Source organism: Narcine bancroftii, chromosome 2 (assembly GCF_036971445.1).
Source record: "Narcine bancroftii isolate sNarBan1 chromosome 2, sNarBan1.hap1, whole genome shotgun sequence".
Lineage (NCBI taxonomy): Eukaryota > Metazoa > Chordata > Chondrichthyes > Torpediniformes > Narcinidae > Narcine > Narcine bancroftii.
The window spans coordinates 145,285,770-145,307,154 of NC_091470.1; the positions used below are offsets into that span (position 1 = coordinate 145,285,770).

Below are 21,385 nucleotides of genomic sequence, written 5' to 3' on the forward strand. Positions count from 1 at the left end.
TCATTTCTTGCATTGATTTAATTATAAATTTGGTTACTTTGTTCTTCCTGTTAATTTTTTTCCCCGTTTTATCCATATTTGGATCCAAATTCAGATTGAAATCCCCTCCTATTAGTATGTTCCCTTGCGTATTAGCTACCTTCAAAAAGATATCTTGCATAAACTTTTGATCTTCTTCGTTAGGTGAATATATATTAAGTAGATTCCAAAGCTCTGAATATATCTGACATTTTATCATAACATATCTCCCTGCTGGATCTATTATTTCCTCTTCTATTTTAAATGGCACATTTTTGCTAATTAATATAGCCACTCCTCTTGCTTTTGAATTATACGATGCTGCTGTTACATGTCCTACCCAATCTCTCTTTAATTTCTTGTGCTCCAATTCAGTTAAATGTGTTTCTTGGACAAATGCTATATCTATTTTTTCCTTTTTCAGTAAATTTAGTAGTTTCTTCCTTTTAATTTGGTTATGTATTCCATTAATATTTAGAGTCATATAGTTCAGCGTAGCCATTTTATATTTTGTTTATCTTCTCTTTCCGTTTTTCCATCATTACCTTTCCTCCTTTTCCATTTCTGTTTTCTTATTTTCAACTCTTTACCAGACAACATTCCTACAACATCCAACATTTTCCTTATTCTCCTATTTCTATCTTCTTTATCCCCAATCTCCCCTTCCCCTCCTGAGTTGCCCTTTATCCCTTGTCGGACAACCACATCTCCCCTCTCCATTTGGATTTGCAAATCCACTCGCAAGCGTCAACTGATTTTGCAGTGACCGCTCTTTTCCCCCCACCCAGCCCCCCCCAGAAAAGATTTCGTTTTTTATATGTCACAAAGGTCACTCTTTTAGTTCCCTCCTTATTCTCTCTATTCCATTACCTTCCCTTATTAATTCTTGTCTATACTTTCTATGTTTTCCTCTAATTACAGATACTTTCACATATGCCCGTTGTCTCTATTCACTCTTATACCTCTTTACCCGCATACATATCAATCGTGGTCATTTTTACCCTCCTTACCCGTCTTCATCCCTCAGTCTATTTTTGTCTTTACCCACATACATATCAATCGTGATAATTTTTGCTCTCATTACCCGTCTTCATCCCTCAGTCTATTTTTGTAATTGTTCTGCAAATTTTCGTGCTTCTTCTGGATCCGAGAATAGTCTGTTTTGTTGTCCTGGAATAAATATTTTCAATACCGCAGGATGCTTCAGTGTAAATTTATATCCTTTCTTCCATAAAATCGCTTTTGCTGCATTGAACTCTTTTCTCTTCTTTAGGAGTTCAAAGCTTATATCTGGATAAATGAAGATTTTTTGCCCTTTATACTCCAGTGGTTTGTTGCCCTCTCTTACTTTTTCCATTGTCTTCTCCAGCACCTTTTCTCTTGTAGTATATCTTAGGAATTTTACTACAATAGATCTTGGTTTTTGTTGTGGTTGTGGTTTAGGGGCCAATGCTCTATGTGCCCTTTCTATTTCCATTTCTTGCTGTAGTTCTGGACATCCTAGGGCCTTAGGGATCCATTCTTTTATAAACTCCCTCATATTCTTGCCTTCTACATCTTCCTTAAGGCCCACTATCTTTATGTTATTTCTTCTGTTATAATTTTCCATTATATCTATTTTTTGGGCTAGTAATTCTTGTGTCTCTTTAGTTTTTTTATTAGATTCCTCCAATTTCTTTTTTAAGTCTTCTACCTCCATTTCTGCTGCTATTGCCCGTTCTTCCATCTTGTCCATTTTTTTCCCCATTTCTGTTAAGGTCATATCCATTTTATTTATTTTCTTTTCTGTGTTGTTTATTCTTCTTCTTAAATCATTGAATTCCTGTGTTTGCCATTCTTTAAATGACTCCATGTATCCTCTAACAAGAGCAAGTACCTCCTTTACCTTGCCTATCTTTTCTTCTTCTATTTCCCTGTACTCTTCCTCTTCCTCTTCTTCTTCCTCTAGGTTGACCATCTGTTGTTTCTTTGCTGCCCTTTCCTCCTCTTCTTTCTTGTTTCCATTGTCTTCTGTGGTGTCTTCTTGCTGCAGGTGTTCTGCAGCTGTCGTTGCCGGCTGTGGAGATCGACTCCCCAGCTGGTCCCCCCTCCCGTCGGTGTGTTTTTTTGTATGCGCATCGCGCATGCGCGAGGAGTCGCGCATGCGCGGTTGCGCACTTTTACTCGGCTCTGTGAGCCATTGTTGTAGTTCTCTTTCTACCGACCTGAGGTAGTGGGGTCTTCTCTCCGCAGCGGGCCTCTTCGGACAGGTAAGGCCTTCACCTTTTTCCTCCGTTGTCTTCTCTTCCTCTCTTCTTTCCGTTGATTTTGATTTTTCTCCTTTTGTCTCCATCTTCTTTCCACCTTTATATTCACTTTTCTTTAACTTGTATTTCTGTGCCTTTGTATTTTCTCTCGTTTTTCCCGACTTTTCTGGAGAGGGCTGGAGTTCACCGTCCGGCCACTACTCCATCACGTGACTCCCCAGACACCGTGATTGAAGTAAAAACACAATGCTGGAGAAACTCAGCAGGTCAAGCAGCGTAATTCATAGAGCAAGGATAAAGGTACATCGCCAATGTTTCAGGCTCTAGCCCTTCATCAAGGTGTGAGCAACATGTAGGCAGGTGCCTGAATAAAATGATGGGATGTGGGGGAGGAGCACGGACCCACAGGAAAGAGGTAATAGGTGGTGAAGGGAGAGAGGGCACATCAGCAAACAGGGGGAGGAGGGATGGCTCTGTGAATGGAGAGGGAAGGGGGTGGAAAGCTGGAGGAAAGGAGACCGAGGGATGGGGAAGGGAGGGAGAATGGGGAGTGGGCCAGCAGAAACCATCCGGTTGGAGAGCGCCCAGATGGAAAATTAGGTGTTGCTCCCCCAATTTATGGGTGGCCCTGGTTTTGCTGATACCTTGATGAAGGGATCAAACCCAAAACGTTGGTTATGTATCTTTATTTTTCCTATTTCAAGTGCTCTGTTTCTCCAGCACTTTTTGCCCCCATGAACTGACATACTTTTGTCTGCCATCTATTTAACTTGGTAATTTCCTTCATACTGTTTCTTTGGATATACAAGCAGAATGATCTTTTAGAATCAGCAGAGGGGCTAAGATATTTGGTTAGGTAGGATCGGAGGGTGGACTGTCCCTCCACAGATGAATGATGCGTTACCAAGGACATTGAGGAGCACAATGAGAAGCAGAAAAGGGAGATGGAATAGCTCCTCTATAGGAACGTCAAGGTAACAATGCAGATGAAGGAAGAGAAATTGGTCATATGCACATGGGTAACATGGAATTGGGGGAAGAAGGTTTCCCATCAATGGACTGTTGGGGAGAAGCTGGAGGAGGATGGTGAAGGAAACTGGGCAAAATCTGCGAATGACAAAGAAACATTGATGACCTTGGTCAAAATCTGTCCGGAATTTGTTTGTTCATCCCCTCTGTCTGTGTGGGTTTCCTCCAGGTGCTCTGGTTTCCTCCCACCATCCAAAATGTACCAAGGGTTGAAGTCAATTGGGTGTAATTGGGCAGCATGGGCTGGAAGGGCCTGTTACTGTGCTGTATGTCTGAATTTAAATTTAAAATGTAAAAATTAAGATAGATGGAATTCCATTAATAGCTTTGATGAGAGCTGTTTTACTAATCTCTTTCTCTCTCCACATTGGATGTTTGTAACAGGTATTAAAATAGGTACTGCAATATGGTATACATGTTACACTCACGCACATGCACGCGCACACACGTACACACACACATTCTACATTTACACGATATACATCTATTTAACCAATAATCTTTTACAATTTGCTTTCACAGTTGCGATTAACTTACCTTCCTCCATGTACATTAACAAAGGGCTGTCGGATCGCTACACTGCTGTTCAGATGCATTTTCATTGGGGTGGCCTTGACCTGGAGAGTAGTGGCTCAGAGCACACGATTGATGGTAGATGATACATTGCAGAGGTACAGAACAGTTTGTTCAATTGATATCAGAAATATACGTTAAAGAAAACCGTTGGGATCCAGTGACGATTGGACCAATCTCTTCATGAGTTTTGTCTAGAACTGGCAACAGAACCTGATAGTAATACATGTTTAACACAAACTGGTGCATTTGGAAGCAATGGGGCAATGCAGCTTCAAGCTGCAGCTGAGATCAATTACATCAGGCACAGATCAGATGCTGGATGTGGGATCTCGCTGATCTCATTGAGCTTGCTCAGGGCAGCTGTGAGAAAGAGCCAGGATTATTTTTAGCATCAGGGCATAGAATAACTTTGAAATGAAGTAAATCACTGCTGTAATATGATAGATTTTATAATGCATTCTTTGCCAATAATTGGTCTGAATTATAATCTTGGCCTCCAGCAGTGAGTCATTTGTTGCTCCAAATCCTTGACCAATACTGTTCTTCATTTAATTTGTCCACCCTTTCTGGATCTGCAGACCGACTTCACTCATGGGTTGTACTTGTAGAATCAGATGACAATAAACTTGATTTGACTTGACTTTTCCTTCGTTCAGTCGAGTAGACTGCTCGAAAAGTGGTCTCTGCACATGGATCCAAAATTACATTGGGTCACCTCCCTGCAAAACATTTTGCAAGCAAGTCCTTGTGGCCTGTCACCTTATTTCTCCATCCCACTCCCACAGTGACCTCTCCATCTACAACAAAGCTTAATGTAAGCTCAAGGAACAGCCCCTTACCTTCTGACTCACCACATCACTGCCTTCCGGACTCAACACTGACAATGGCAAAGCACAGAACTGCCAATGCTGGAACTTGGAGCAAACAATGGATGACTCAGCAGCTTCCATGGGTAGAAACTTAATCAGTCTCAATAAGGGGTCCTAGCCTGAAACATTAGGCGCTTTCAAATACCAGCACTCGGGTAGCCCTCCTGGGACCTGGGTGACATTACTGGGTCGTGTGTGCCTCCTGCACCTTTTAAGTGGCAGCCTAACCGACCTGTTAAATCGCTTACCCAGTGATTTAAGGGGGATTCCACCGCTGCAATGACATGGTGAGTGACGTGTCATGGAGCCACAGGGAATCCCCTGTTCCCTGTGTTCTTTCCGTTTAAAGTTCCAGAGTAACCAGGTGAACCATTTCCCCTTTCAAATTGGCGGAGGACACCCAGGTAAGTTTTACTGGGTTCCCTGACCACCTCCAAGGTAGGTCTGGGAACCAGGTAGATTTTGACCGGGCTTGCCCGGTTTGGCCCTTTCAAATTGCCTTGACCCTGGGTCTTCAACCTAGTAAAATGCCCCATTTACCCCATTATACAAGGCAATTTGAAAGGGCCCTATTGACTGACCTTTTCTCACCACAGACGCTGCCTGACCTGCTGAGTCCCTCCAACATTGAGCAATGTTGATCAACACTGATAATGAATCTGCTGTCTCCATTTGCATCTCCACTTAATACATCTTTGCCCTGTGTCATTATCAATTTGGTTGTTGAATATCTTTTCACACACCTTCACATTTGTTTTTATTTCTCTCCTGCTTCCATTTTTCTCTTTAAAAGGATTCCCACTTCTGATGAAAATTCGCTGACTGGAAGCATCAGCTTAACTTCATTCCCAAGCAGCTGAAAATGTCCATCATTTTTGGTTTGAATTGCACCATTTGGAATACTCTGCTTTTGTTCCAGGCTACCATGCAATCCAGATGGTGCACCGTATATACCAGGCTACCATGCAATCCAGCTGGTGCACCGTAGATACCAGGCTACCATGCAATCCAGCTGGTGCACCATAGATACCAGGCTACCATGTAATCCAGCTGGTGCACCGTAGATACCAGGCTACCATGCAATCCAGCTGGTGCACCGTAGATACCAGGCTACCATGCAATCCAGCTGGTGCACCGTAGATACCAGGCTACCATGCAATCCAGCTGGTGCACCGTAGATACCAGGCTACCATGCAATCCAGCTGGTGCACCGTAGATACCAGGTTACCATGCAATCCAGCTGGTGCACCATAGATACCAGGCTACCATGCAATCCAGCTGGTGCACCGTAGATACCAAGCTACCATGCAATCTCCACAATGCTGACCTCAGGCCATCACTTCCCACGTTGTTCATTATAATTCTGACAAATACAGCAGTTTCTCTGAAGCATCCACTAAACCAGCTGGATTGATTGGCTGTGCTTGCATTTTTCTACAAGGTATGGCTCAAGACTTCTTTGGAAATAAAATTGTTTTGTAAAAGCTACACCGATGAGACAATCAAAGACACAGAACTAGTCAACATTGCAGCAAGGAACAGGTCTGTCAAGCTCATCAGACCACAGTCGACCTTTACCCTAAGTGCATGTATCCTTTCTAGCCCCACTTTCACCCCCCCCCCCCACCGAAAATCTTAGCTCTGCTATGCCACTGACCAGTGTATCTTACATAAACTAGGACAGGCGAGACTGTATTGTGACTTTATAAGATACTGAGGATGAAAATATAAATTCCTGCACAGTTGTCAAGAACTGCATTGGTTAAAAAAAAAATGCCAGATGGATCTTTAAAAAACTTTTCAGTTCAAACCCTCCACAAAATCTACCTTGTAAATTGTGTGGACATCTTCATGTCCTCCTTTATGCAGGACACCGAAATGGCATTGACAATCACATAGCTCAGTCGTGGAGAGGGTCAACAACTTCAAATTCCTGGGTGTCAACATCTCCGAGGATCTGTCCTCGAGCCTCCACATTGGTGAAAGCACAAAGAAGGCTCGCCAGCAACTGTACTTTGTGAGGTGTACGAGGAGATTCGGTAAACCTCTATAGGTGTACCGTGGAGAAAATTCTGGCTGGCTGCATCACTGCTTGGTTTGGAGGCGCCAACTCTCAGGATAAGAATAAATTGAAGAGGGTTGCTAACTCAGCCTGTGACATCACAGACACCAGACTTCACTCCTTCGAGGACATCTACATGAGGTGGTGTCTTAAGAAAGCAACCTCTATCCTCAAGGACCCCCACCACCCAGGTCATACTCTGCTCCTGTCAGGAAAAAGGTAGAGGAGTCCCAAAGCAAGCACTCAACAGCACAAGGACATCTTCTTCCCTGATGCCATCAGATTCCTGAATAATCAATGAACCAAAGACACTGCCTTACTTTTCGCGCCCTATTATTATTATTTTTTGTATAGTAATGTTGTAGGATGGTTAGGATATGAATGTTTGCATTGTGATGCTACTCCAAAACATCGAATTTCATGACTTGTTCGTGACAATAAATTCTGACTCTGAATTGTGTGATTGTAGCATCTGCTCAGAATGTCACTCCAGAAATACAGAAGATGCTGTCATCAACCCCTCAATAAGAAGGGGATGAATGAATCAGGGGAGACCCCTCGTCAGATGAGGAAAGAGTTGCCACTGACTGTCCCAACAAATGATGATTGGACACAAGGACTCCAAGTGGGGAATGGAGATAGGATGATTCTATTGCTCCTCATTCAGGCAATTAAGGAAAAGGTGAAGATGGAAAAGAGGGAGAAATATATCACAGAGTCTGCAAGGGCAATGAACCCATTCAGATGCACAGGGTGATAAAGGGCCAGATCTGCACTTGTGCTGAGGTGTTCATTCTAGCATGGTCCTGGGTGCCAGTGGGTGGGTATCTCCCAGTCCGTCAGCCCAGTCCAGGGAAATACAGCTCAGCACAAGGGCTCTCTGGCAAGAGTGGACTCGCTGCACCAACTGAACAGGCAGGACAACCAGAGAAACTGATGTTGATGCCAAAAAAATCACAGACCTATAAAAATGAAAATTATGTTTTAAAAAATTAAACAGATTGTTAAAAGTGACAACACAGTTGGAATGGGTGTTGAAGAAGTAACATGGCAAGTTTGCTTTCAATGACCTGGACATAGAGTATGAGTGGCATATTATAGAACATAGAACATTACAGCACAGTGCAGGCCCTTTGGCCCATGATGTTGTGCTGACAATATGATCCCACTCAACAATCTCAATGCCACTACTTTGCACCCATAACCCTCTATTTTCTATACATCCATGTACCTGGCTAAGAGTCTTTTAAATGTCCCTGTTGTACCAGCCTTCACCACCACCCCTGGCAAAGCATTCCAGACACCCAATACTCTCATTTGCCTGAGGTCTCCCCTAAACTTTCCTCCCCTCACCTTGTACAGAGGTCCTCTAGTATTTGCTACTCTCATTCTGGGAAACCTATTTACCTTATCTATGCCTCTCATAATTTTGTAGACCTCTGTTAAGTCCATCTTCACTCCAAGGCACATTCTCCAATCCAGGCAACATCCTGTTAAATCTCCTTTGCACCCTCTCCATATTTATTTGGTCTTCATCTGAATTGGCTGTCAATTAGAAATGATCTGTATTTAATTCAATGCAGCAATTGACCAAAACAAGTATTCCATGGCTCAGTTTGATAATCAATGCACTTCAGCCTGACGGATCAAAAATAAATCCTGGCCCAACGTGATGGAAAAGGAAATTGTTATTGATTCATTGCCTTGGTGAAAGTGGTCAATAAGACACCTGTTTTCTCATTTCAATAGACTTGTACTCTGCCTTATCATTTACAGGGAAATGATCACTGTCACAACCCCTCAGAGCAGAAAAACATGGAAGTCAGCTTTCACTAGGAACTGGAAATATTTTTAATGCAAAATTCAACTGCCTGAGTACTAACTATTTGTCAGTTGACCCCCTCAAGTGTCACTCATCTATCAGCCACATGTCTGCCATTCTGCACTAACTTGTAACATCCTTGCCACTGTTTCACATCCTTCTTTGTCTCACTCCACCCTGTCTCGACACTTCTCCTGCCTTGAACTTCTCCAGGGCCGTATCTCACCCCACCCTGTCTCTATACTTCCTTTGCCTTGAACTTCTCTAGGGCCGTATCTCACCCCACCCTGTCTCTACACCTCCTGCCTTGAACTTCTCTAGGGCAATATCTCACCCCACCCTGTCTCCTCACTTCTCCTGCCTTGAACTTCTCTAGGGCCATATCTCACCCCACCCTGTCTCTACACTTCTTCTGCCTTGAACTTCTCTAGGGCTGTATCTCACCCCACCTTGTCTCTACACTTCTCCTGCCTTGAACTTCTCTAGGGCCGTATCTCACCCCACCCTGTCTCTACACTTCTCCTGCCTTGAACTTCTCTAGGGCCGTATCTCACCCCACCCTGTCTCTACACTTCTCCTGCCTTGAACTTCTCTAGGGCCGTATCTCACCCCACCCTGTCTCTACACTTCTCCTGCCTTGAAGTTCTCCAGAGCCGTATCTCACCCCACCCTGTCTCTACACTTCTTCTGCCTTGTACTCCTTCAGAAACTTGGCTTTCCTCCACATTCTGGCCCATTTTTCATTCTCACTTTCTTTTCCGTATCTGACCTTTCTGCATTGGGGCTCCTGAGCTCTGAAATTCCATCTCTTCTTTACTTCATCAGATGCTCTGTAAAACCAGGCACCTGAGTGAATTTTTGGCACTTTTTAAAATATATCATCACTTTCTATAGATTAGTGTAAAACATTTTCACCCCCTGGAAGAAGATGCACCCATGAAAGACGCTGATCTTTGATTTCAGGTGCTTCATTTCTCAAAATAAAGTTTGACTCTCCAATCATCTGGGCCTCATTCTTGCTCTGATTGCATACAATCCCTGGCAGAAAGCTGGGAGTGGGGAGATGACAGGTAGCAAAATAATCGTGTTTACACTTCAATTATATGGCTTAAAGTGAATCTTCAAGGAAAAGGACTGAAATATTAAGAAAGCAACAGTTCAAACAAATCCACAATACATGGGGTTGCAATTAAGCTATAAGTAAACAATGTGATAATGAGAATCTCTCTGAATTCCTTAATGTCCCTTGAACTCTTTCTCCTCTGCTATTCATTACATTTCCATTTAGACATACAGCACAGTAACAGGCCCTTCTGCTCCACAAGTCTGGGTCACCCAATTCCATGGGACTGGAAGAAGAGCACACAGTCATGGGGAGAACATATAATCTCCTTATAGACAACGCTGGATTTGATCTCAGGTTGCTGGTGCTACAAAAGCATTGTGGTCCCCGATTTTCTCCCAAACCTAGTTCCCGTCTGCTCAGTGTTGACTGACCCATACATTGCAAAGTACAGTGAGGTGTCAACGTAGTAACACCACAGCAACATATTTCACATCGAAAAGTGCACTGAATGAGTCATGATCTTATGGTGGAGGCAAGATGTTGCAGTTTTATGACTGACGATTTGTTTCCTGGCCCTTTTCCAGGACGGACATTTTGAAAACACATACTACAGCAACTTTATATCCAGCCTAAACAAAATCTGCTATACAGGTACATGGTCTTCTGTCCTATAAAATTAAGATATAAAGGCAATGAACAGGATGCAGACAAGATTTCCAAGGATACCAGGAATCAGAAGATATAACCTGATAAAATTAAACATCTTACATTTTAAAATATCAGATATATACTATATTAGGTCTGTTTTCTCTTGAAGAAAGAAAAATCCATTAAAAGTCCTTAAAATGATGAAAGAATTTTTTGATAGTGGGGTCACAGCAAGAACATCTCCATTTCTGGGGAAGAGTTTAACCAGAAGCCACAAATATAAAATAATCACCAAGAAATTCAATAACAAATCAGAAAAAAACTCCTTCACATAAGGTGTGGTGAGATCATGGAACCACGGAGAGTGGTTGGGATAAATAATGCAAGTTAAATGTTCAGTGGTAGCATGTAAAGGGAGGCCGATGTTCTGGAAGCTGTGAATGTATCTCTCAATTGCTCAGGGTCCAAGAATGAATGTTTGAGTACAGTATTTGGATGTTCATTTTCAACACTTTTTCTCTATTCTGCATCTTTTTTCCTCTCTCTGAGATACAACCAATCGACATCAGCACATGCTGCCAGATAACCTCTCTAACTTCTACAGATACAGAGGGTCTTTGACAACGCCACCTTGCTTTGAGACAATAATCTGGACAATCTTTGACACACCAATTGTGCTCTCATCAAATCAGGTAAAGATGATCCCAATTATATTTTCATAAAGGTCGATCTAATTTTCTATTGAGGATATCTCTGGAGAATATTATACAATAAAACCCCTGGAATCTGAATTGATTCAATGAAAATAAATGTTAAAAATTTAAATAAGAATAAATATATAAAAATACGCAAGTTTAAAATGGTAAAATAAATATTCTCCATCCACGCTTAGTAAGATTTGGTCCAGTCAGAAGCATTATCTGTAAATCTGAAGGGGGAGTGGGGGGGTTAATTATCTGTTATGTTATTGTTTGACTTTAGGGTGGTTCTGTGGAGGGGGAGGAACCTGTAGATGCTGCGATGATTAAATTCTATCTAAGTACGTGACTGAAAATAAAGTGAAACGTTTTCAGGTTTATATATTCACGCGTGAAGATTGTTCAATCTAAGTACAGTATCAAATTTTTGTCTTTTAAACTGTTTATTCTTAATGCAGATGTATTAGTGAGGCATTGTAAGCTCAAGAAACCGGAAAATACATGTATCTGGTATCTACCAATCCTCAGAGGTGCTGGACACTAGGGATTTTATGAATAAGTTCTACCATGAATGTGATCTTGAACAGAGCAGTTCTCATCCCAAGCTGTGATGCATCAGGACACAATACTTTCTCGGAACATCTATAAAAATTGGGAAAGTGGGAACGCACCAAATTTCCTTTGGGTTCTGAGAAATCAGAAAGCTTCAGGCACATTGGCCTTGAGAAATCAAAGAATTGCACACAGGAGTTGGGATGTTATATTGAAATTGTTTAAGACAGTGGTGGGGTCAAATTTGGAGCATTTTATGTGCAGTTTTGGTCACCTATTGACAGGAAGGATCTCAATAAGATTGAAAGAGTGTAGAGAAAATGGACATGATTATAGCTGGGACTTGAAGAGCTGAGTTATAAGAAAGGTTGAGTAGGTGAGGGAAAGCTTGCTTTGCACATATTAGCTGGCCTATACTTTGAAAGTCACCTTTCTTTTTGACATCTTTGTGGAGATCTGATTATTGGAAAACTCTGTGATGGACTGGGAGAACAAAACCCTGAGGAGTAATTATCGGCATGCCCAGCCAGTCAACGATAGAGTTGTGGATGCCTCATTTCAACCTATCCTGGAGAAAGGTATCATACTTCTGCACAAACGATGCATGTTTTAGCTATTTTCTTAACTGCATTCACAAAGATTTTTTTGTTCATAGATTCTTGCCACCTTGACACTGTTCAAGGAAAGTTGGATAGAATTGAAGGAATTTTGAACAAATTGAACTACTGGGAATCAGGTAGGAATGACAAACACAGAATTATTTCAATCAGGCCAAATGTGATGCTAAACTACGCACAGAACAGAGAACATAGAATTGTACAGCATAGTACAAGCCCTTTATCCTTCGATGTTATGCTGACTTATATGTTCCTTCCTTCCCCATAAACATCTATTTTTCTTTCATCCATGTGTCTGTAAAAGAGTCTGTTAAATGCCCCCAATGTTTCAGCCTCCACCACCATCCCCAGCAATGCTTTCCAGGTACCTACAACTCTGTGGAAACAAAACTTACCCCTGATGTCTCCCCTAAACTTCCCTCCCTTCACCTTGTTCCATATGCTCTCTGGTGTTTGCTGATCCTGCCCTGGGAAACAGGTGCTGGCTCTCATCATCTTGTAGATCTCAATCAAGTCTCCTCTCATCCTTCTGTGCCCCATAGTGAAAAGCCCCAGCTCTGTTAACCTTGCCTCATAAAACTTGTTTCCCAATCCAGGCAACATCCTGATAAATCTCCTCTACACCCTCTTGAGAGCTTTCACTTCCTTCCTGTAATGAGGTGACCAGAACTGAACACAATACTCTTAGTGTGATCTTACCAGAGATTTGTAACATGACCTTTCTACTCCTGAATTCAATTCCCCTATTAATAAAGCCCAATGTCCCATAGGCCTTCTTAACTATCCCATCAAACTGGGCAGCAACCTCGAGGGATTTGGACCCCCAAGGTCCATCTGTTTATCCACTCTCTTAACCCTGTCCTCAGCCTTCTGGTTAGTCCTTCCAAACTGCAGCACTTCACACCACTTTTCTGCCCAACTCTGCATCCTGTCTATATCCTCTTGAAACCTTCAACAATCTTCAGCTCCATCCACAACTCCTCCAACCTTCATGTCATCCACAAACTTACTGACCCATCCTTCCGCCTCTTCATCCAGGTCATTTATAAAAATCATGAAGTGCAGGGGTCCCAGAACAGATCCCTGTGGCCCCTCCACTAGCCACCGACCTCCAGGCAGAATACTTTCCTTCCACTTTCTCTGCTTTCTTCCTACAAGCCAATTTTTTATCAACACGGCCAAGGTTCCACTGATCCCATGCCTCATGACTTTCTGGATGGGTCTCTCATGGGGGACCTTGTCAAATTCCTTTGCTAAAATCCATGTAGACCACATCTACCGACTTACCCTCATCAATTTCTTTAGTTACCTCCTCAAAAAACTCAATAGATTCGTGAGGCACGACCTTCCCTTCATGCTGACTATCCTTGAGTAGACTGAACTTCTCCAAATGCTCATAGATCCCATCCTTAAGAAACTTCTCCATTAGTTTGCACATCACTGACATATGACTCACCGGTCTGTAATTCCAGGATTCTCCCTATTCCCTTTTTTAAACAAGGGAACTACATTTGCCTTTCTCCAGTCCTACGGCACCTCCCCTGGCCAAGATCCCATGAAAGCAATATGCGAGATTGTGCTCAGTTCCTTGCCTCCTATTTACCTGTGGTTGAACAACATGGTCACCTGGTGTTCTTGAATCCTTGCTTCGATGGGTTATCCTACAAGGAGGAAGAGTCTATAGATGGTGTCGAGACCTCATGAGTTGGAATCTGAAGTCAGTTGATCCCTTCAAAGGCTTTTGATGAAAGGCATTTGAAACACATTCATACAATTAAATTGTTTAAAAATTGATAACATATTTAAATATCCATAAAAGGCCATTTTGCCCATTGAGTCTGAGCTCATTCTCAGAGCCATCCCATTAATTCCAATCCCCTCACTTTATTCCCTTCCATCCGTTAACACCCTTATTTCATTCAGATGAACTTACTCCGCCAGTTTACCAAACATTCAGGTAACAGGAGCACCCAATGTGGTCACAGGGAGAATGAAAAAGAAAATGTAGACATACATCGTGGTAACAGCCCAAAAGTCTGTGCTGGCCACTTTACACCCAATTAATCCACACCCCCGCCAAGTTTTGAATGATGGGAGGAAATGGAGCTTTTGGGGAAAACCCACACAGACACCAGGAGAACATACAAACTCCTTACAGATAGCGCAGGATTTGAACCCCGGTCCCAATCTCTGGTGCTATCAAGGCATTGCGTTAACTGCTACGCTAATCATGCCAGCTTCACACAGATGCAGCCAAGATCAGAATCGTAAACTAGGTGATTGGAGCTGTGGGACAGCTCTGTTTAGGACTGTACCATCGGGCTCTCTCCACCAACTCTGGGTAAGCTATAAACCCTTTCAATCAAAACGCTGACTGACTATTTCTTCCTGCTGAGTTCTTCCAGCAACTCTAATTTCTGAAGCAGCCTGGTCAACGTGAAGTAATTCTTCACTGACTCCCACAGATGGCAGCAAAGATTCACTCACTCACTCACTCATCCTCTCCACATCAGTCCCTGAAACAGGTCCCGTCGCAATGAAGATGACCCACTTCCCCTCCAGTCTATGAGCCCTGAGGTAGTTGTTGGGGCTGTTGAGGGGCCCCTCATACTCTCACATTCTTGACAAAGGTGGACCGTTGGATGGTTCAGAAGGCAAGGACTCAAGGTTGTCAGCGGCAGAACAAATTTTCCTTCAAGTGATCACAGGCCAATAATTTCCAAGAGACAGACAATTTTTCAAGGAGTTTTTGAGAACATGTTTTTCAGAGGGGATTTGTGGAGGCTGACAAGGAATCCAAATAGAAAATAATTGATAGGGTGAAGAGTTGGAACATTTTCCCCAGGGTCACAGGGACAGAAACTTGAGGACACAAGTTTAAGGTGGGGTGGGGGGGAGGGTGAAAATCTGTCACATAGTGTGGTGGCTGCCTGGAGTAGAGGTGGAAGCAGGTACAATAGCAGCATTTATGAGGTATCAAGACAGACACATGAATATGAGGGGGATGAAGAAATACCTATCAGGTGCAAGCAGCAGAGTTTTAGTTGGATTTGGACAGAATGTCCAGCATAGACACACGGGCCAAAGGGCCTGTTCCTGTGAATATCCTTGAATATTTTTGATGTCCACTGAGCAGATTTTTGTCGTGACTGAGCTCAGAATCGAGCATCTATTTTGGGAATGTCGCGTTGGGAATATGTAAGATGTGGTTCTACAGTCCAATCCATCAGAGGGGAACCATAAGAAATAGGAGCAGGAGTTGCCCATCTGGCCCATCGAGCTTGATCTGCCATTCGATAAGATCATGGCTGATCTGATGATTGACTCAACTCCACCTTCCTGCCTTTTCCCCATATCCCTTCATTCCTTTTTTATGTAAATATCTATCTCACTGAACCTCATTGTTGGAGACGTTGACCTGGGGAGTCCACTGATGTTGGTGGCCTACCTTGCCAAGAGCTTTGGAGGGTTTATGGGTCTACATTGGTGGTATTTCTCCAGTGTTCTTCAGTGTCTGAAGTCGCTCATCCTTGTTTTGTCAAGGAGAGCAACAATCTCCTCTGCTCAGCAGAGGATGAACTTTGTGCTGGATTTGAGGTCTTGATCTTCAAACATACCTTTCCTCTGATACCAAGGATGGTGTTGGCCCATCAAAGCCTGACTTCTCAAATTAGTGGCTCCTAAATGACGTAGGTCATGTTTCATGGTTTCCAGAGTGGAAGCCACAGAGTTCCATTGCCCTGGAGACTCCCTCCACTCCAACGGGAACCTTTTTTTTTTTTTTTTTTTTTTTTTTTTTTTTTTTTTTAAATTTTTTTATTTTTCACACCATAAATCACATTAGCCATGATATACACTATTTCTTTTCACACATATACAGTGACTTTTTCTCCCCCCCCCCTTTCCTCCCAAACCACCCCCCACCCCCCCCTCTCATCCATTTTAGGTATACAATCTAGGTTGCATTAATCCAGTCAGACAATGTTGTCATTCAACAAAATTACACCAGAAATTCTACTGAGTCCATTCTTTTCTTTCCTTCTCCTTCCATCAACTTAGGTAATGTTTGTCCCCGGTAGGTTTTCGCTATTGTATTTAATGTAAGGCTCCTATACTTGTTCGAATATTTCAATATTATTTCTTAACCAATATGTTATTTTTTTCTAATGGAATACATTTATTCATTTAAATTTGGTAGTTTCTTCCTTTTAATTTGGTTATGTATTCCATTAATATTTAAAGACATATAGTTCAGCGTAGCCCTTTTATATTTTGTTTATCTTCTCTTTCCGTTTTTCCATCATTACCTTTCCTCCTTTTCCATTTCTGTTTTCTTATTTTCAACTCTTTATAAGACAACATTCCTACAACATCTAACATTTTCCTTATTCTCCTATTTCTATCTTATTTATCCCCAATCTCCCCTTCACCTCCTGAGTTGTCCTTTATCCCTTGTCGGACAACCACATCTCCCCTCTCCATTTGGATTTGCGAATCCACTCGCAAGCGTCAACTGATTGTGCAGTGACCGCTATTTCCCCCCACCCCGCCTCCCCCAGAAAAGATTTCACTTTTCATATGTCACAAAGGTCCCTCTTTTAATTCCCTCCTTATTCTCTCTATTCCATTACCTTCCCTTATTAATTCTTGTCTATACTATCTATATTTTCTTCTAAGTACAGATACATTCATGTATGCTCATTGTCTCTATTCACTCTTATACCTCTTTACCTGCATACATATCAATCGTGATCATTTTTACTCTCATTACCCGTCTTCATCCCTCAGTCTATTTTTGTCTTTACCCACATACATATCAGTCGTGATCATTTTAACTCTCATTACCCGTCTTCCTCCCTCAGTCTATTTTTGTAATTGTTCTGCAAATTTTCGTGCTTCTTCTGGATCCGAGAATAGTCTGTTTTGCTGTCCTGGAATAAATATTTTCAATACCGCTGGATGCTTTAGTATAAATTTATACCCTTTCTTCCATAAAATCGCCTTTGCTGTATTGAACTCTTTTCTCTTCTTTAGGAGTTCAAAACTTATATCTGGATAAATGAAGATTTTTTGCCCTTTATACTCCAGTGGTTTGTTGCCCTCTCTTACTTTTTCCATTGTCTTCTCCAGTACCTTTTCTCTTGTAGTATATCTTAGGAATTTTACTACAATAGATCTTGGTTTTTGTTGTGGTTGTGGTTTAGAGGCCAATACTCTATGTGCCCTTTCTATTTCCATTTCATGCTGTAGTTCTGGACATCCTAGGGTCTTAGGGATCCACTCTTTTATAAACTCCCTCATATTCTTGCCTTCTTCATCTTCCTTAAGGCCCACTATCTTTATGTTATTTCTTCTGTTATGGTTTTCCATTGTATCTATTTTTTGAGCTAGTAGTTCTTGTGTCTCTTTAGTTTTTTTATTAGATTTCTCCAATTTCTTTTTTAAGTCTTCTACCTCCATTTCTGCTGCTACTGCCCGCTCTTCCATCTTGTCCATTTTTTTTCCCATTTCTGTTAAGGTCATCTCCATTTTAATTATTTTCTCCTCTGTGTTGTTTATTCTTTTTCTTAAATCCTTAAATTCCTGTGTTTGCCATTCTTTAAATGATTCCATGTATCCTCTAATAAGAGCAAGTATATCCTTTACCTTGCCTCTCTTTTCTTCTTCTATTTCACCATACTCTTCCTCTTCTTCTTCCTCTGGGTTGACCATCTGTTGTTTCTTTGTTGCCCTTTCCTCCTCTTCTATCTTGTTTCTATTGTCTTCTGTGGTCTCTTCTTGCTGCAGGTGTTCTGCAGCTGTCGTTGCCGGCTGTGGAGATCGACTCCCCAGCTGGTCCCCCCTCCCGTCGGTGTGTTTTTTTTCATTCGCATCGCGCATGCGCGAAACTTCGCGCATGCGCGGTTGCGCACTTTTGTTCGGCTCTGCGAGCCATTTTTGTAGTCCATTATTTACCGACCTGAGGGAGCGGGTTTCTCTCTCCGCAGCGGGCCTCTTCGGACAGGTAAGGCCTTCACCTTTTTCCTCCTTTGTCTTCTCTTCCTCTCTTCTTACCGTTGCTTTCGACTTTTCTTTTTTTGTCGCCATCTTCTTTCCACCTTTATACTCACTTTTTTGTAACTTTTATTTCTGTGCCTTTGTGTTTTCTCTTGTTTTTCCCGACTTTTCTGGAGAGGGCTGGAGTTCACCGTCCGGCCACTACTCCATCGCGTGACTCCTCCTCCAACGGGAACCTTGACGGAGATAAAGATGAAGCATGGTGCAAGAAAGGTTGAGGAGGGGCCTTAAATTGTCAATGTCAACATACAGCACAGTAACAGGCCCTTTTGGCCTATGAGCCCAGACTGACCAATTTCATCCAATTGACCTACAACCCACAATATGTTTTTGAACGGTGCGCCTGGAGGAAATTCACACAGACATAGGGAGAACGAACAAACTCCTAACAGACAGCACTTGAGTTGAACCCAGATCACTGGCGCTATCGCAGCGTTGTGCTAACCGTGCTTGTTATGGTTTACACCTAATCACAGACCAGTCTCGACACTCCCCCCTCCCCAACCTGGCTCCATCTGCCCATCATCCCTCATTGGGTTCCACCCATCACCTCCCAACACTTCACACCCCAATATTTTCCCTCTACATTATCAGTCCTGATGTAGTCTTGACCCAACATACTGACCGATCCTTTGCCCCCACAGATGCTGCTTGTCCCATGGAGATTTCCAGCAGTTTATCTTTTGATTTCAGTTTCTAAGGTCTCTCACGTTTCCAAGGTTGAGGAAAATATTGGGGTGACAATCAATGTTCCCTCAAATTTTTAGCCAGCATGTGCAAAAATTTAATGTTGCACAAATTTTTTTTCTTGTGACAAAAATCTGTGTGGACTGAATGCTTGCGCAATTGTAAACTTGAATTGACAGAATTGTTTCAAGATCATTTTGGCCAAGATCTCTCATAGCCAATAAAACTGTATTGGTATGTTTTATATAATACAAATATGACTGCATTCCATGAAGTAATGTATTTACTTAAGATTTTATTCTATACTTTGAACTATTTTCTTTTAGTTAACTAATTGTGCGCACAGTCATTCTCTTTGTGCGCTGGTTGCAAATCGTGTGTGCGTTCACATGCACAGCTTCGAGGGAATAGCGGTGACAATACTGACAAAGGAATGGTTTTGTTGTCCAATACAAGATGGTGCACCTTCCAACATTCCGATGAGTTGCTGCCTTTAAATGACATAGACTGCAATTTTATGGGTTATTATCCATTGTGGCAAAAGTTTCAGAGAAGTTCATCTGCATTTGACTGACTTTTTAGTTGGCCTAGAGGGGCTTGGAGGGATACAGGCCAAGAGCAGGGTCATGCAATTAGCCACAACATCATGTGGGTCGAAATGGACTAGTTTGGTCGAAGGGTCTGTTCTATGCTGTATGGCTCTGAGAGCTTGACACCGCTGTCTTCCCAAGTACCAGTTCGTTCAACAAGCAAACATTCACATTAAAGGTGCTTGGTAGTAAAACATGAAAATCTGCAGGCATCGTGGTTGAAGTGAAAACACAGTGTTGGAGAAACTCAGCAGGTCAAGCAGCGTCCGTCATATAGCAAAGGAAAAAGTACATAACCAGCGATTCCATCAAGTATGAGAAAATGTTGGCAGGCATCTGAACAGAAGAGAATGGAGGGAGATGTTGTTAGAAAGGTAGGAGGTAATAGATGGAGAAGGGAAGGAGGAGACAGCAGCAATTAAGGGGAGGAGGGATAGCTAGATGAATAGTGGGGGGAAGGGGAGGAGAACTGGAAAAGGGAATGGAAGAGGGGAGGGGGAAGAACAGAGCAGGTGAGCTGAAACCGGAAAAGTCTATGTTAATACCATCTGGCTGGAGATTGCTCTGACAGAAAATTGGGTGTCGTTCCCCCAATTTACAGGTGGTCTTGCTGGGAGAGTGCACATGTGAGTGTGGGTGTGTGACACAAAATTGAATAGTTGGCCACTGGGAAGTCTCTGTCACTGGTGCGGACAGAGAGAAGGTGGTCAGCAAAGTAATCTCCCAGTATGTTCCCAGTCTCTCCGACGTTTTAGAAGGCAACAAAGGGAGCAAATCAATCCTGTAGATACACAAGTGAAGTGTAGCTACACTTGAAAGTGTTCAGAGATTATTTTCTGAGTTAAATTGAGTTCTCTTTTCCATTGATTTCCATAGACGGTGCATTGTCTTCAAACCCAGTTTTCCACTTCTCTGAGGAAAGTCTGTCGAGTTACGTGGAGATCCAACCCCTCCGCAGCATGAACCTGACATTCTTTACCTTGTGCATGTGGGTTCGAACCAGGGATTCCTTGCCAAGGATCCTACTGTCATACGCAATGAAGGAGAGCGATAATGAACTTCTTATTTCTGTGGACCATGATTGGGGCTTGTGGATTGGAGGTCAATTTGTGAACGTGCCCTTGAACATTTGGACAAACAAATGGGTACACTTTTGTGTAACGTGGAACTCTCAGTCAAGAGCTGTGGAGTAATGGGCTATCAGCCAGGGTCCTTGAAGAAAGGATACATTATGAAAGCAGGTAGATCCCTGGTCCTGGGCAAGGACCAGGATGGCATTGAGGGCATGTACTTTGACGCTTTCGTGGGTGAAGCGAGTTCTCCCAACATGTGGGATCATGTGCTGAGACCTTTGGAGATTCGCCATTCAATGGAGTGCAGGTACAGATGGAGAAAGGGAAACGTGGTTGGTTGGGGGATGAGTTCTGCGGCACTGTTTGGTGGGGTGAAACTTACAGAGGACAGCAATTGTTTTGGGTAACTGAGGCCAATGGGAGTCTAGACCCATGGCACATGTGTCCTTCATTGGAAGTAGACAAGGATACATAAACAAATACGAAGAAAGACTTACATTTCTCTGGTGCCTTTCACATCCCTTCCAGGATATTACCAAGCGCTTACTTTTTGGAATGCAGATAGCATTATAGGGAAACCAGCCTAACTCTACTGATCGATTCAGTCAGAGTTTAATTCCCATTACTGGTAAGTATTTGTCAATAACTGCAGTTGGGCTCATGTTAGCAACTGCATTTCTACAACATCTACTTGCATTTATGTTGCAACTTTATACGTTTTTGGGGCATACTAGATATTGGCAAAATTAGGACTAGCTTGAATCAGAATGTTTAG

At 42.5% G+C, this 21,385-nt stretch overlaps 1 protein-coding gene across 1 annotated transcript; it reads left to right on the forward strand.

Annotated features, from left to right (window-relative positions):
- Positions 1–3,811: 3,811 nt before the first annotated feature.
- Positions 3,812–21,261, forward strand: ca6 (carbonic anhydrase VI). The gene is given in 13 exon segments (XM_069915559.1): positions 3,812–3,964; positions 6,071–6,148; positions 6,150–6,179; positions 10,273–10,377; positions 10,906–11,028; positions 12,041–12,164; positions 12,242–12,322; positions 12,536–12,567; positions 13,705–13,824; positions 14,362–14,544; positions 18,377–18,473; positions 20,414–20,734; positions 20,737–21,261. Coding segments are annotated over 13 exon segments (1,701 nt in total). The 5' UTR covers positions 3,812–3,838; the 3' UTR covers positions 21,018–21,261.
- Positions 21,262–21,385: the final 124 nt, after the last annotated feature.